This window comes from Dermacentor andersoni, chromosome 4 (genome assembly GCF_023375885.2).
Source record: "Dermacentor andersoni chromosome 4, qqDerAnde1_hic_scaffold, whole genome shotgun sequence".
Classification (NCBI taxonomy): Eukaryota; Metazoa; Arthropoda; class Arachnida; order Ixodida; family Ixodidae; genus Dermacentor; species Dermacentor andersoni.
The window spans coordinates 211512217-211530147 of NC_092817.1; the positions used below are offsets into that span (position 1 = coordinate 211512217).

Consider the following 17931-nt stretch of genomic DNA (forward strand, 5'->3'; position numbering starts at 1 on the left):
GGCGTTACGCGCGCACAAGCAAACATGAACACGTCTCACTCAATGACCGCGGAAACTCTTTAAATGCTGGAGTGAGGAAGTGCGTTTGCAGGAACGAGGGAATTGACCTTTGTGCGGCTTCTTGCTTCGACGCGAATTAAGCGATGAGAACACAGCACGGTGCACCTAGATGCGTAGACTCTTGTCTCCATCGCAGATCCCTTTCAAGATAGCGGCTGTGCGGTATGTAGCAGCCACTAGTGTAGAATGCCTCTCCTGTTTGCGCCAGTCCTGCATGCAAGTTTCTGGAACTCCGAACACCAGCGATGTGGCCCGATTTCCATCCGTCTCCTCACATGTGATCACTTTCCTTTTAGTTGCGACATCGTGATGAACTCGGCCTGTCTTTGCAGTCGGCACTTCCATGCTGATAGAGCAAATGCAGAAAACGGGAAGACGGACGGTGCACTAACCTAAGCCAAGGGAAGCATTGCCTAAGCACATGTACTACAGCACATGGAGAAAGCTACGGCAGCTAGGCTCGAAGCGCGTACGAGGTGGCCATTTTGAAATGCCGATGGCGATATGGTAACACAGATTTATGGTCGTACTCGATTCTAACACGCATGCAATTTTTGGACCCGTTTTATGAGAAAAAAAGTGCGTGTTAGATTCAAGTAATTACGGTATCCTGGAATTCCCACCCCGTAACAGCAACTTCTAAGAAATTATCATAGACAGAGGCTCAAGGTAGTTCTATCACAATTCCTATTAGAAACACAACAAACATAACACTGACCAAAATGGTGTTGTCAAGGGGGGTAGGCATTCTGTTTTATTGTGTTTCTAAGATAGATCTACTTCCCATTTGGATAAAATGTTATCAAATTATTGATTTCTTATTATCACAAATTTATATCTTTAATGTTGCAGGAGCAATGAACTTGCCATCCATGCAGTGAGGAAGTCACCGAGCCAGGTTCCACAGGCGGCCACTTTCATGAAGCTGGCATTGGTGACCCCCATGAGTGCGTTGATACGAAACTGGTCGGGGCGTGGGTGGCCGCTGAGAAGCAGTGCATTGTACACTAGCGAAAGCATGTAGACAAACACCAGCACTGTCAGCAGCATTATCATCCAGGTGCCTTGCTCCTCGCGGAACATCTTCAGCCGAAACAGGTTGCCTGCACCAAGAGGAGGCACAGGTGCTTGCAATGCCACATGTGTGCACGAGCCATCCACACACGTATCTGGACCTGCCAACCTACAAGTTCAAAAACACAATGCTAAAAGCCCAAAAAATACTAAAACCCGGTGAAAAATACTTTTAAAAAATGCAGCAGATCAAACGTGCCCTGTTGGTATTTATATACGGTGAAGTTTACGAGGCAGTGTTCATCATCATCATCATCATAATCATCATCAGCAGCCGCAGTAGCAGCAGCAGCAGCAGCAGCAGCAGCAGCAGCAGCAGCAGCAGCAGCAGCAGCCTGTTTTATGTCTACTGCAGAACGAAGGCCTCTCCCTACGATCTCCAATTATGCCTGTCCTGCGCCAACCGATTCCAACTAGCGGCCGCGAATTTCCTAATTTCATCGCTCCACCTAGTCTTTTGTCATCCTTGATTGCATTTTCCTTCTCTTGGTACCCATTCTGTAACCCTAATGGTCCGACAGTTATCTAACTGGCGTATTACATGACCTGCCCAGCTCCATTTTTCCCTCTTGATGTCAATTAGGATATCGTCTATACCCGTTTGCTCTCTGATCCAAACCGCTCTCTTTCTGTCTCTTAACGTTATCCCTAGCAATCTTCGTTCCATCGCACTTTGCGCGGTCCTTGACTTGTTCTTAAGCTTCTTTGTCAATCTGTCTCTGCCCCATATGTCAGCACTGGTAAAATGCACTGATTGTACACCTTCTTTTTCAATGATAATGGTAAGCTTCTAGTCAGGAGCTGGCAATGTCTGCCGTATGCGATCCAACCCCTCACGAGGCAATGTTTACACGCACCTTATCTGGCTCAAGGATGCCCTGAACAAGGAGCTCTGCAATGCAATGCACCTTCTGATACACCCAGCGCTATAAGAGTTGGAAGAAGCAAGCTGGCTTTTTGCATTATTTGTTTGGGGTACCCGACCTCCCCTTGGAGGTGCAGATGCGACTGTCCATGCTTTTGCCAGACGGCACAACAAATGCACGACGAGAGGCCACCTCCTCTGGTTCCCTCCTTCCCGTCTCATTGCGGCTCTCCATGCCTCCTCGCCTCTTCCACCAGTGGCCGACGACCAGCATGCGCAGGTTGGCTTCCCTCCTCCACCTTCCAGTGCTGTGGGTGAAGTGTGTGAGCCATCGCTTCTAGATGGTGCCGCCATCCCGCAGCAGAGTATGAGCTATTCAGCGTGACAGCAGCAGCAGGCAGCATCCACGGTCAGCAAGAGAAGTGCAGGAGGGTTCATAAAAAAGTTTCACTTTAATATTGCACACCCCACGTACTGTGGGAATTTATGTTATGTGAAGCAATTTGCAGGTATCTGGTTATGTGGAAGCGGCCACATAACCATGGCTTATCAGGGCTTATGACAGCCCTGATCAATTCTCACAAGTCACTGATGTTGCTTCCCAAAGCTGCATTAGAGGGGCTACTCGAAATTGCAGTAACATTGCGGTTGTAGTGTTTGGAGCACTTATGTAGAGCCGTTCATTGCAGTGGCCTCAGCAAGAAAGTCCACAAGTGACTTTGAATGGTCAACTTGTTTTCCTTATTGTACACCCACCCCTTATGTAATACCCCACAGTAGGGCCTTTAAGGTAATCAAGTGAAAGTGTCATCGGTGGGTTGCGGATCAGGCCAGCAAAGATTTCCTGCTTGACACCTCGCATTGGATGACACACTTTCTTGTATTCAGCCATTGAGGTGTCTGCCCATCTGAAAAGCCAAATTACATCCTCAGTATATATGTGGTGATTCTCCCATTAGGACCTCATATTCATCCCTGAATTGCCAACTCCACTCTCTCTTTTCTGTCTGCCTTGGTATATGTGGTGATTAATTGCCAGCGAAATTTGTCCCACGACGTCAGTGTCACCTCATGGTTCCCAAACCATGTCTTGTGCTCTTGAGACCAGCCATTGAATTTGGTGACCCACTCAAGCCAGTCTTCAATGTCCTCAACAGCGTCTCTGTGGAACACATTGGGCATCAGTGGCTGCTAGAGGATGACCTGCGCTGGCGCAGCAATCGCAACAGAAGGTGATTGATCGGAAACCTTGTCTTTGTTCTTGGCAGAAAATGTGAAAATCTTGTTCTAAGTATAGTCGAGAATGCTTTCGTCTTCGGCGTTATTGGAATCTAAGAATTCTTTCATAGGTTCGCGTGATCTTGCTATCGCAAAGTTGCATTTGAAGCGAATAATCTTGTGGTCGGATATTCCAGGTAAAACATCCACGGAAGGGCCCTTTTCATGAATGGCTTGAGAAACAAAAGCAAAGTCAAGTGTGGTGCTGCAACTGGAAATGACACGTGTCGGTATCTGCACAAGCTGTGTGAGATTAAAGCAGTACACAATTTCAAGCAACATTTCAGACTACGTGCAAGGCAGTCTGAAATGAGTGAGCACAGTTGTTCATATTGAGTTGGAGGCCTGCCTTAGTTAAGCAGTGCAAGACCTGCTTACAACGCCATACTACAACACCACAGACTGAACAGACGACAATACCCACCTCCACACAAGACCCTCTCACGTGAAGACGCCGTAACATGGAGACAACTACAAACCAATACATACCCACATTTAAGCAGACTACACGCAATCCACCCTACACTATATTCATACAAATGTCCCCTTTGTAATGATTACGCCTCCCTATATCACACCACATGGGCGTGCCCCAACGTGAAGGCGGCCCCGCAAGTACCCAACCCCACACCCGAGCAGTGGGAGGCCGTGCTGACTAGTTCGGACCCTCGTAACCAGCAGCAACTGGTGCGGCGGGCCCGGGAGACAGCAAGAGCCGCAGGAGCCCTGGACTAAGGGTGCCTCCCGCACAAGCACAAAGACACCTGCTTGTCCTTTCTTTTTTTTTTTTTTTAATAAATGTTTCTCCTCCTCTTCCTGCTTGAGATGGCACAGATGAGAGGCAAAGTCAGGAGAAAAGACGACCACGTCATCAAGGTAACAAAGCATGTCTTCCATTTTAGACCACAGAGGAGATTGTCCATCATCCGTTCAAAAGTAGCAGGAGCATTTCAAAGACCAAACGGCATAATGTTAAATTCATACAGGCCATCTGGTGTTACAAAAGCTGTTTTTGGGTGATCGGCTGGTGCCATGGGCACTTGCCTATAGCCGGACCATTGAGTGAGTGAGTAAAAGTACTCCACGCCTTGCGAAGAATCGAGGGCATCGTCAATGCGCGGCAAAGGACATACACCTCTGTGCGTTATCTTGTTAAGATGGCGGTAGTCCACGCAAAACCAGATGGGCCCATCCTTTTTCTTTACATGGACTACAGGGGACTCCCAGGGACTGTTAGAAGGTTGAACAACTCCACGCTGAAGCACATTGTTGAGTTGGTCTTCAATAGCACAGTGCTCTGTTGGTGACACGTGACACAATCGCTGGCACACCGGAGCGTGGGTGCCTGTATCGATCTCGTGATACACCGTCGATGTGTGGCTCAAAGTCGCTTATTGACAACCAAATGTAGAGGAGTACTTGCAAAGCAGGTTGAGAAGCTGGGAACGTTGTGCGGGGCTCAGGTAGGTATCCACAGAACTGTTGAAGATGTCCGGTGGAGACGGGGGGCAAGCAGGGTAACAAGCCAATACAAGCCAATGTACTGATATCGGAGAAGGTGCCATCAAAAGGGGCATCGAAGATGGTCGTAGAGTCGATGCGCTCAAGACGTCCAAGGCACTCACTGCGACGCAAAGTGAGGTGCGAGGCATAATCGTTGGAGACAAGCATATGAGTGAAGCTCCCGTTGACAGTGAGGACAGCGAAGGGAAGTAAACACCGTCAATGAACAAAATATGCGATGGTGTGAAAAGAGCAGTGATATCTGTAACACCGTTGGAGCAGGCAGTTGCAAGCACAGATGTGTGCGGAGGTATCGTAGCGTCGTCAGCAATGAGCAGCTTGGCGGCACAATCATCAGCATCCTCAAGTTGGGCATCAGGAAGCCGCGCAAATTTGACGTCGGCGCGAGAACAGTCAATGACGGCCTTGTGATCGGAAAGGAGGTACCACCTCAAGATGATGTTGTATAAGCATGAAGACAGAACAATAAATTTGACTGTGTACTGTACGTGAGTCCTTGAATGGTGATGCAGGTAGTGCACACAGCAACAGGGGTAATGTGCGGTGCACTTGCGGTACGGAGCCACAGAGCGGACAAGGGTGTCACTACTTTTCTGAGGGAGCGATAAAGTTCTTGGGTAACTACAGAAACGGCGGCTCCTGTGTCAACCAGCGCAAGTGCAACAGTACCATCTACATATACTTCAATAACATTCGTCAGAGAATAGCAAGGCCTTGTGCTGTTCGACACAGACGCAGTTCTTGCCTCAGGAACTGCGGCGACTAGTTTTCCTGTTAGGTAGGAGTCAGACAACGGCACATTGGCGAAAGCGAACAGTGTCGGGGCGATGGCAAGCGGCGCTCATGGACAGGGTTAGCGGTGCATAGAGAAGTCGGATGTGATTCACGAGGTGACGAGAAGAACGGAATTGGAGGGGTGTATGATGGCGCAGGTTGGTCAACTTGGGGAAGCCATGAGTGACGGCAACAGAACCGTGCCACATGACCAGGGATGCCGCAATAGAAGCACATTGGGCGGTTGTCGGGCATGCGCCATGATGCAGTGTTGGCTGGTATTCTGGTGAGAAATGCGGGCGGACGTGATAGTACAGCAGGCTATGGTGATGAGAACTTCGGTGGCATGGTCTGTGCTACAACTTCAGCAAATGTTATAGTGCAGGTGCTGGCGGCGGTGCACGCGGTTGCGGAATAGCCTCAGATACTTGCTCATGTATAATTTGTCGCAGGTTTAGAGTCAAAGATGGCGTAGAGCTTGTAACGCCAGTCACTAGAAACAGATGCCGAGCGACTTTGGCAAGGATGAACTCTTTGATCTCACAGAGCAGGGGGCCGTGGTCGGGAACTGCAGTTAAGCTCGAAACAGAGACATCCTGCATGGAAGAACGCCAGGTCAGGAGACATTGTCTGCAGAGTTCATCGTAACTGTGACAGAGATCAGCGACTTCGACGATGGTCTGTGGGTTCTTCGATAGGAGCATTTGAAAGTCGTCGTCTTCGATGCCCTGCAAAATATGACGGATCTTATCAGATTCGGTCATTGATGCATTGATGCACTTGCAAAGGTCGACGACGCCTTCTGTGTAGTTGGTGAAATTCTCACCGGGCTACTGGGAATGGTTGTGCAAGTTCTCTTCGGCACGCAGCTTTTGCACCCTGAGCCGACCGAAAACTTGCGTCAAGCTCGTCTTGAAATCTGAGCAGGTGTGAAGGTTGGATTCGTGGTTGTGGAACCACACGTTTGCGACACCCGTGAGGTAGAAGACTGCATTGTTCAAGTTGTGAGCATCGTCCGATTTGTTGTGGGCACTTGCACGTTCATAGGATGAGAGCCAGTCTTCGACATCATTTTCATCAGAGCCGCTGAAGATGGCTGGATCCCGTTGATGCAACGAGCCGAAACAGAGAAGGGTGGGCGAGGCCAGGTGGGCGAGGCCGGTGGTGGCGTTTGGCTTGCGTCTTCAGGCATGATGGGCGGCAACTACCGACTGCGGAGTTCCAGGGTTGGGGAAAACCTATTAACCTCCACCAAATATGTAATGTGGTTTAATTAACAATCCAGAACATTGCACGATACACAAGCAGGTCTGTTGATCAAGTGTCGGGCACCGAGCGCACAAGCTCACTTCTCGAGCGAGGCATTGACAATGTACCTGAAGCACACGCCTATCTTCTTCGCTACAATATATATATATATATATATATATATATATATATATATATATATATATATATATATATATATATATATATATATATATTTTTTTTAGTGAAATGCTGAATCACAGGATCCAGCAGTAAAACAGGTCAAAGAATAGAAGTGCATAGAAGAACTAGTAATATTTTACTGACGTTCTGACCGGGGACCAGCCTTCATTCCGATGGAGGGCGGTTCGAGGCCAAAACGTCATTAACATCCTGGTATTTTTGTTACGTGCTTGTTCTTTGACTAAATATATATGGTGGTCTTATTGAGAGTGAAATTACAGCAAAGCATAAAAAGAAGGAAATGCACATGCGCAGTGAAAACAGTGGACTGGCGCTCCTTGTGATACGGCTTTGATGTGTGCCCTACTAAGGTCTTTCTACATGACTAATGTGATTCTACATGACAGTGGGTTTCATCACAACTCTCACAGGCCACAAAAGCTGTGTTTGGAACGTTCACATTTTGTTTACTTTATTGGCACTGAAAAAGCCAACTTCACGTCATGTAGTAAAGCCAAATTTCTCTATAATCAAACAAATTTTTTATGGCCATTCTGCAAATAAATATATATGATTCTGAGTGTATATTGGGCATTTATTTAATGTGCCGATTCAATCGAGTATGTAAAAAGAATTGACATTTTTGGAAATGTATTTTTTTTTAATTGGGAGTAAACGCGTTTAAGGATATGTGAACTCTAAGCAAATAAGTCTAGTTGCAACACAGAACATTAGTTGCCTTGCTTCACTGACATCAGGTGCTTCAATATATATTACGGTTTTACACCTACTTACCTATAGAAGTGAACAAAATGCATGCGTCTTTGGTAAAACACAGCACTCATAATGCATAACTAAGCAAATTAAAATCAACTGGTAACCTAAAGAAACCAAGGTGAATCTTCACTCATTCGTGAGCAGATAGCTTCACGCTCGGGTGGTTCACGAAACAGACGCACAAGGAAGGGGGGGGGGGGGAGTGTGTCGTGTGCAGGGTCTCGGGGAAATGCATTCAGCAGCATGACAATACCTGCCTTCATGTTTTTGCTTATGCCACATTAACTAATTGAGTACAATTGAATCATTAATTTAAAAAAAATTGAGTTAAAATTTCCCTACGAAAGGCACTACTGGGAATAAAATCACCTCCAGCGCTTGTCGAATGGGTGCCGCAGTGCTACAGTTGACTTTGCGAGGGGGGGGGGGGCGAGCCCCTCAAAAAATGGAGGACGGCCGGGCCCCCCAGGCCCCCACTGACTTTAAGCACTGAGTGCAACTAAACAAATAATAAATTTAGAAACAGGTCTGCATTGTCATGATAAGTTGTTGTGTGTAGTGTCGTACAATAACCCTAGGTGCCATCAATAACAATAACTACATGTAAACATCGAGAAGTGGCACCACAAGTGTCATATTTATATGTAGCAGTAGACATGCTTCAACATAAAGTTCAGTTCAGGTTCGTCTGGGTTTCATTTGAGTCGTGTAGTGTGTCCGTTCGACTGCCTGGTCCAGCCGACATAACAATCTGGCAATGAGGATGCTCCCAGGTAATTCACCGCCGCCACCGTCTTTCTGACAAGCCAGCTATACCATGGTTCCACTGGCAGCACCTGTTCTAGAACTAAGCTCCCGTTTCCGGAGCATCCGAACTGTCGGCAGCCCACCGCCGAGCCCTTCTCTTGCGCTGCCTTGGCCCCGAGGGACAACACATTTTTGATGCACTACCACCATCATATGCACGTCCCCCCCCCCCCCCCTCTCCCTAGGTCAGCTCCACTTTTTGCGACTACCACTACCACAGAAACACCGGCCGCCAAGGTAGCCGGCGCCGACCAAACTTAAGCCCATAACTCTAATGCCACCGGACAAATATGATGCTGCGCTTGAAGTGCTAGCTAGCATGGAACTTCGCCACTGCCCCAATGTATGCGTCGAGCGGTGCCGCTTTCACAACCCTTGTCAACTGCACTGTGAGCCCATACTAGACTTCACCCTTGCGCTTCATGAACTGGCCTCCTCATGTGATTTTGGCATGCAAGCTGATACAAATCTGTGCGACTCGTGGAGGAAGAAAAATGTAGGAGAGGCCTCAGCCAGCATGGACTTATTGGAGAAAGTGTTGTGGAAATCACGTGCTGCTTTTCGTAAAGGAGCACTGGGACTGGTATCCCAAACGACAACTTTACCATAGCAACCATGCTCCTGAAGCTCTCGCTACTGTTCTTGGCCTCTGAAAAGTGAAATAATATTTTTCCGCCCGCGTCATTTTCGCAGAACATTCTGTTCGCGAGACAAGCTGATTTGGGCGTGTAGTGTGAAGCTTGAAAGTTGCATTTTGGGTCTGTGAGTGTGAGTGTCAGCCAGCAAGAGAGACATGAGCAATCACGGTGCGGGTCTTCTTCAATGTGCCATGAGCAAACACAGGAGCTCGTCTGCTTCACTAAAACTGTCACAGAAGTTTCGTAGAGTTTGTTGCACGCTTCCGACGGCTTGTAGCAATGCAAGTTCAAAGCTCATGCCTATCTGCCCTGGCGAGCTGATAGGAGGTGCAAAGGGAAATGGCTCACCAACATGGCTGCATTTCCGTCTTCAAAAATGTGACATCACAGCTTCTGCTTATATGTTCTTTTCCTCCATGGTACAGTGTACTAGAATAGGGCAGTGAAACGACCCTCGCTGGCTGCTCCTTGACAAAGCTGTCACGGTAGGCGGCGAACATAGCGGTGGCACAGCAGTCGCCGACTGCACTGTGCCCCGTGACAGCGTGTGCACGAGATTTGGCCTAGGCAAGCCATTTCAGCTACGTGTTCCTTTATTCTGTGCATGTCTTGGGTAACAGTTCGTGTATAAGCGGTGACTCCTTGCTTCAGCAATTACCCATTGCTGAAGCAACGCTTACCCAAGTAAACAAGATTGAAAAAATGAAAGGGGGTAATATTTTTCAGCTCTTTGGACAGGGACCTCTGCAAGCATTCTTTTTTTATCGGACACAACAAGAGAGAAGCTGTGGCAACAGAAGCTACTGCAAAGTTCTTTTAAAGAATGAAGTCGCTGATTGCTGTACTGATGTCTAGGTATCCAGCAGAAGCTCTGACATCCAATTCTACCAGTGTACAAAAGATCCAAGATGTGCTTGAATTTCTGAGCACTTGAGTGTGTCACACTAACAAGAAGCATTTTCTCAGTGACTCAACAGCAGAAGGATTAAGGGTAACACTGACAAGTACGCTCGAGCTTCTTGACTACAGGAACAAAAAGGTCGGATTCAAATATCTGCTAACTTCAAGGCTTAGCCTGGATAAAGTTAACTTTCTTGGCACCGTATATACTTGTGTATAAGCTGCCCCCGTGTATAGCCCACATTCCTACTTTCAGACGAAAAAATGTGAGAAAACAAAAAGTGCCGAAAATGCGTCACTCCCACGAAGTGCTACAAGATGTCGCCAATTAGTTTTTCCTACTCACCGCATATACTTGTGTATAAGCTACATTTTTTTAAAACACATTTTCTCAGGTGCAGGTTATACATGAATCAGGCCTATAGCTACACATTAACACGCTATAGTGCCACTGCGACTACTGTGTCAGATAATTAAAAAACTGGTGGCAAATATCAACATTTTACTTCACTATTTATCTCCGCTCTCAAGCTAAGCACTCTCGGATGAGCTCGGCCCATCAGCACTCTCACCACTGTCGGACGAGCTTGCCTCATCGGCGTGCTCCCAAAGCTGATCATTCTCTGTGCCTTCCATGGCGTTTGATATCCCCGTGGCTCTAAAGCTCTTTGCGATGGTGTCCACTGACACGGAACGCCATGTGTCGAGAATCCAACCGCAGTTATTCCCTGGTATTGTCGCAGCCATCTTGGTGAGACACTGAAGGTGGCCTCAAGCTGGAAGAAGAAATTGTGTCTATGGTGACATTGGTACACCAAGAAGATCTACAACTTGCTACAGCTGAGGATAGCACACTCCAAGAAGTAGTCCATTACATACAGACATGGTGGCTAGCCCGCCAAAACCTGGACTCCAACTGACTCTGTCCCGTGAAGTCCGAAGGGAGTTGTAGGCAGTTAATGGTGCGCTCTTGCATACAGAGTGCATTGTAGTTCCTGCCAAGCACACAGCTTCTTCCAACTGGCTCACGAATCCCACCCTGGTTTTGTGAAAACCAAACAATGTCTACGAGAAAATGTCTACTCCGGTGGCCGGAGTTGGGCAAGCAAGTTGAGATGACTATCTGCAGTTGTACTGCTTGCCAGGGCGCAAGACGAAAGTGCCAAGAACTCGCCCACACCACTTCAGCCAGTACCTGTTCCTGATAAGCCCTGGTACAAGTTCACCATTGACATCGTCAGTCCTTTCGAGCATGCGCCCGCAGATTGCAGATTTGTCATTGCAGTAGTAGATTAGTTTCCGAAATGGCCGTAAGTGGCATTCTGCATTGATGCTACCTCTCACATGGTGATGAAGTTCCTTCTCACACTCTTCACACGTGAAGGTTACCTGACCGCGATAGTATCCGACCATGGCCGACAGTCCACGTCAAGGGAATTTCAGTTCTTCCTTGAAGACTGTGGGATCAACCACATCTTTTCTGTCCTGTACCACCTACGTATGTGTTCCTTCGACTTCGTCTTTGTCTTTAGTGCTTTTTTATGAAAACCGGCAAATGGTCTCGTCAAGAGATTTAATCATGTACTAAGTCATACATTCAAGTGGTCTTACTGGGGCAATGTTTAGTGAAGGCAACAGTGACAGAATACCTAGGAATATAGCAAGCCACCTCTCACAGCACTACTAGTCTCTCACGGGCAGTTCTTCTACATGGCCGACACATGAGAACAACTCAAGATGTCATTGGTCAGCCAACTGCAAACTTCAGCACAAATGCAGCTCGGGAGATGAGTTTGCTCAGGAAAAGGATTGCAGAGAAACAACATAAAATTAAGGCCTATACAGTTGAACCCTGTTGTATCAAACTCAAAAAAAGAAAAATAAGGACGCCTATAAGTTTGATATAGGGCATAATTCGATATAAGCCTGCTAAGAAATTGGCCATCATAACAGCACATACCATTTAAAAAAGCACTTTATTGATGAAACTAGCTTAGTTTTGCATGAAATAGTCCTGTATTTTCTTCTGTTTGGGCAATTTCATTGCCTGCGACACACGCACTTCTCCACATTGTCTGAAAAGTTGTAGCAACTGAGGCCGCAACTTTCCACATTGACACAGAAGCACTGGACTAGTGCGAGCACGCCAATGACCTCAGATGATGTCGGCACAGGATGGTCGTTGCTTTCCTCATTGTGCTGACTATCACTAGTGCTAGGTACAATGTCGGCAATGTAGTCTTCGCTTTCGGGCTCTCCCATGGTCACGACACCATCATCCACACTCACAAACTTGTGGACCGTTGATCCATCAATTGCTTCCGGAAATTGCAACAGCTCGCTCCAAACTCACGACACTGGCAATGGCTTCATCGCACTCATTAAAATTATCAGAGTCACCACCAGACATGCGGAAGCCAGCACATGTAAAGCAATTTCGGATGAACCATGTCGCCACGTCGACCTCGCTGTGCGTACGCGTGGAGCACCACGGGCACCGGGTCCCGAGTTTGTCCACTTTAGCCCTAATCCTCTCCTTAATCTTCCTTCAAGATCGTGCTGAGAGTGCTCATTGAAATCTTGCACACTGCAGCGACATCTGACTTCTCAATGCGTTCGACTCGATTCACGATTTCTAGCTTCATGGTGAAGGGCAAATTTTGCCGCTTCGCACTAGCCATCACGGCAGCAGTGCGGGAGAAGGCCCACAAGGCGCAAACACAATGAAGAAGTGGTTCGTTGTGGGAAAAACGAAAGGTTGCTGCTATTTTCTGCAGCCTCTGCAGGAGCACGGCTCAGTGCCAACACGGCGGAAAGGGGGGAGTAAACAAGGTAAGTGGGTAGCAGGTTACAGCGGCAGAGCAAATCCACAGGAAGGGCCTAGTGGTTCCAGCCGGAAGGGTAGTCCGGTAACAGGACAGGGTGGTTAAGCAGGTTCCAGGTGCTTGGGGCAGGTCAGGAAGCCTTGAGTGGGTTGGATAGCCGTGAGGCTATCCGTCTTAGCAGAAAGTCCTAGAGTCTCGCTGAGAGCCCCGAGGAGTAGAGGTACTCGACGACACTTAGGAGGGCTGGTAGCTGGTTGCGACCAGGGAAGAGGATGTCTTGCCTCCCGTGCAGAAGGAAGCCCCAGGCATACCAGCAGGAGACGGCCACCCAATGAACCGGAAAAGCACCGACACCACTTGCACTTCCACCATCTTGCACGATGAGGGCACAAGATTGCTGTCTGATTGGCTGTCTGAGCAAGTGCTGCAGGCGGGCCAGAGTCATTTCTTGCATGGGGGCGTCGACGGCTTGTACGATGCGGCGCGGTCACGGTAGGTACAACGGGTGGATGGAGCCGCGCTGCTGAGATTCCTGCTGCTGTGAGAGAAAGCCAACTTCTGGGGGCACTTTCACACCGCTTGACGTTCAATATATCGGGGGTCGGTGCTATTTTTGTTAGACGTAAGCATAATTTTTGCTATATATACTCATTGTAATTATACCATGTTCAGAAATTGTTCAATATGCAGGATAATTCGATGTAAACAGGTTCGACATAGTCAGGTTTGACTGTACTGACCAACGCATGCTACACAGCCAGCGCCCCCCACCACTCGCACTACTCCATCCCATGACCAACGTGCTTCTGCACACTCTCTTTCCCCATCAGTGTCTATGCTACCGACCCCACCAAGTCTGCACCAGGTCTTCCATGCCAGGGCTTCGTGCCCTGGCACGGAAGAGTGTAGTGTACCGGCAGATGGACCGGTAGATGGCCATGGACTCGATACAGAGTCACTGTCTGACCAACCCAGGAGAATTGGAAGACCTCCAGTGCACTTCCAAGACTATGTGCAGTGATTTGACAGTGGTTCACAAGTATTTATATAGACAGTGACTGTTTTTCATGTATTATATATGTTTCATGTATTATATATAACCTCCTATATGAATACAACAATCAAACCCCGGCCCTCAGTGCCCAGCGGCTGCGAAGCAACAGACCACGGTGACGGTCAGACCTGTGACGCAGCAGAGGGTGCTAAGAATCCCTGGGTCCGAACAGGCCGCCATTGGAATCTGAACATGGCAACGTTTAACACTAGAATGTTATCTAGTGAGGCGAGTCTAGCAGTGCTATTGGAGGAATGAAAGGGCAGCAAATGGGATATAATAGGGCTCAGTGAAGTTAGGAGGACAAAAGAAGCATATAAAGTGTAAAAAGCGGGCACGTCCTGTGCTACCGGGTCTTAGCGGAGAGACGAGAACTAGGAGTCGGATTGTTGATTAATAAGGATATAGCTGGTAACATACAGGAATTCTACAGCATTAATGATAGGGTGGCAGGCTTTGTTGTGAAAATTAATAAGAGGTACAAATTGAAGGTTGTACAAGTCTACACCGCTACATCTAGTCATGATGACCAGGAAGTCGAAAGCTTCTATGAAGACGTGGACTCTGCGATGGGTGAAGTCTAAACAAAATATACCATATTGATGGGCGACTTCAATGCCAGGCTACGCGAAGTCCCAAAGTTCATTAGCGCTGGTAAAACGGCTAAAGTCGCACAATGTGGACTATTTCATTGTCGTGAGCAGCGCCGCTGTGATAGCGAAATGCTGTCTGGTACGACCTCTTAGTCGAGTGCGCCAATGCGTTGAATAATCTTGTAGGGTCCGAAATAGCGACATAAAAACTTCTCGTTAAGTCCTCGTCGGTGTATTGGGGTCGAAACCCAAATACGGTCGCCGGACTGGTACTCGATATAGCGTCGTCGAAGGTTGTAGTGTTGGCTGTCGGTCCTCTGCTGGTTCTTGCTCCGCAGGCGGGCGAGCTGTCGAGCCTCTTTGGCACACTTTAGATAGGTGGCGACGTCAATATTCTCTTCATCATTGGCCTGCGGCAGTATGGCATTGAGTGCCATCGTAAGGTTCCTGCCGTAAACCAGCTTAAACGGCGTGATCTGTGCTGTTTCTTGCACCACAGTGTTGTAAGCGAAGGTTACGTATGGCAGGATGGCATCCCACGTCTTGTGTTCTGCATTCACGTACATTGCTAGCATGTCGGCGAGAGTCTTTTTCAGGTGCTCTGTAAGACCATTCGTCTGTGGGTGGTACGCAGTTGTTATGTGGCTTGTCAGGCTGTATTGTAGAATCGCTTGGATGAGCACTGCTGTAAAGGCCGTTCCTCTATCAGTGATGAGGATTTCTGGGGCGCCATGTCGCTGCAGGATGTTCTCAGCGAAGAATTTTGCCACTTCGGCGGCGCTACCTTTTGGCAGAGCTTTCATTGTAGCGAAGAGGGTGAGGTAGTCCGGCGCCATGACGATCTCCTTATTTCCGGATGTTCACGTCGGAAAGGGTCCCAACAAGTCCATCCTGATCTGCTGAAATGGTCGGCAAGGGGGCTCAATCAGCTGTAGTAATATCGCTGGCCTTGTCGGTGGTGTCTTGCGTCGCTGACAGTCTCGGGATGTCTTGACATAACGGGCGATGTCGGCGGTCAGGCGCGGCCAGTAATACTCTTCCTGTATCCTCGATAGCGTCCGAGAGAATCCAAGGTGCCCAGTGGTCAGATCGTCATGTAGGGCGTGCAGTACTTCTGGACGCAGTGCTGAGGGAAGAACAAGAATGTGGTTGGTGCAGACTGGTGAGAAGTTCTTCTTTACGACCAGGTTGTTTTGTAGTGAGAACGAAGACAATCCTCGCTTAAATACTCTGGGGACGACATTGGTGATCCTTTCAAGGTGCTCGATGAGGCTTTTTAGCTCCAGGTGTGCTCGTTGCTCTTCAGCGAAGTTTTTTGCGCTTATAATTCCAAGGAAGGCATCGTCATCTTCGTCATGTTGCGGTGGCGGGTCAATGGGGGCGCGTGATAGGCAATCGGCATCAGAGTGTTTTCGTCTGGACTTGTAGATTACAGTGATGTCATATCCTTGCAGTCTGAGGCTCCACAGCGCCTGCCATCCTGAAGGGTCCTTTAAATTCGCTAGCCAACACAACGCATGATGTTTGCTGACAACTCTGAATGGCCTGCCATATATGTAAGGGCGGAATTTCGCTGTAGCCCAAATGATGGCGAGGCATTCCTTTTCACTCGTAGAATAATTGCCTACCGCTTTTGACAGCGACCGGCTAACATAAGATATAACCTGTTCAAGTCCGTCTTTCCTCTGGATTAGGACGGCACCGAGGCCTAGGCTACTGGCGTCGGTGCGGATTTCGGTATCGTCGTCCTCGTCGAAGTGCACAAATACCGGAGGCGAGTGCATGCGTCATTTGAGTTGTTCAAATGCGTCGGCCTGCGGCGTTTCCCACTTGAACTCGATATCCCATTTAGTTAGATGTGTCAGCTGCTCAGCGATGTGTGAAAAGTCCTTGACAAAGCCCCTATAGTAGCCACACATGCCAAGGAATCTGCGCACTGCCTTCTTGTCGATTGGCTGCGGGAACTTCGCGATGGCAGCTGTCTTCTGCGGGTCGGCGCGGACTCCACATTTGCTGATGACGTGGCCTAGGAACAGAAGCTCATCGTAAGCGAAGCGGCACTTTTCTGGCTTCAGAGTGAGCCCTGATGATTTGATGGCCTCTAGTACTGTCGCAAGCCGCCTAAGGTGATTGTCGAAATTTCCGGCGAAGACGATGACGTCATCCAAGTAAACAAGACATGGCTGCCATTTCAATCGTCCTAAAACTATGCTCATCATGCGTTGGAACGTTGCAGGCGCCGAGCACAGTCCGAATGGCATAACCTTGAACTCGTAGAGGCCGTTTGGGGTGATGAAGGCAGTCTTTTCGCGATCTCTCTCGTCAACTTCTATTTGCCAGTAGCCAGACTTGAGGTCCATTGATAAGAAATAGTTAGCGTTGCAGAGCCGATCCAATGCGTCGTCTATCCGTGGGAGGGGGTATACGTCCTTCTTCGTGATCTTGTTCAGTCGACGATAATCGCCACAGAAACTTAGGGTTCTGTCCTTTTTCTTCACTAAGACTGCAGAAGATGCCCACGGGCTTTTGGACGGCTGGATGATGGTGTCGACTTGCTGCCTAACAGCTTCATGTTCTCGTGTCCAAACTCAATAAGGGCTCTGGCGGAGTGGTCGAGCGCATTCTTCGGTTATCATGCGATGCTTTGCGACTGGTGTTTGTCGAATCCTTGATGCTGTCGAAAAGCAGTCATTGTATCACCAAAGAAGACTTCTGAGCTGTTCCTGCTTACTCACAAGAAGACTTGGATTTATTTCAAAGTCTTGTTCGGGAACTATGGTCGTCAGGGAAGATGCAGCAGATTCCGAGAGGACAAACGCATTGCTGGTTTCTTCAATTTCCTCAATGTATGCGATCGTCGTGCCCTTGTTGATGTGCTTGAACTCCTGGTTGAAGTTTGTCAGCATCACTTTCGCTTTCCCTCCATGCAGTTCGAACGATCCCTCTTGTGATGCAAATTTCACGGTCAAGCAGTAAACGTTGGTTGCCCTTGATGACGCTTTCTACATCTACGGGTGTTTCGCTGCTGACAGAAATGACAATGCTGGAGCGGGGTGGGATGCTGACTTGGCCCTCAAGTACACTGAAGGCACGCTGATGGAAGGCCTCTCCATTGGTATCGCTTGGTCTGTGGACAGCGTTATCGACTTCGACCTCAGGTTGATTATGGCACCGTGTTGGTTCAGGAAGCCCATGCCGAGAATGACATCTCGTGAACACTGTTGAAGGACAACGAGCGTTGCAGGGTAGGTCTGGTCATGAACTGTAATTCTTATCGTGCAGATTTCCGTCGGCGTTATGAGGTGTCCTCTAGCTGTGGGAATTTGAGGGC

The 17931-nt window shown here is 48.4% G+C and overlaps 1 protein-coding gene across 2 annotated transcripts in view; it reads right to left on the bottom strand.

Annotated features, from left to right (window-relative positions):
• The window catches only part of LOC126538478 (transmembrane protein 117-like), a 165256-nt gene that overhangs the window by 113827 nt on the left and 33498 nt on the right, over positions 1–17931 (bottom strand). For both annotated transcript variants that reach the window (XM_072288020.1, XM_055074797.2), the window contains one exon: positions 928–1163. In XM_072288020.1, the coding sequence (XP_072144121.1) occupies positions 928–1163 (236 nt within the window). The remainder of the gene's footprint in view (positions 1–927; positions 1164–17931) is intronic.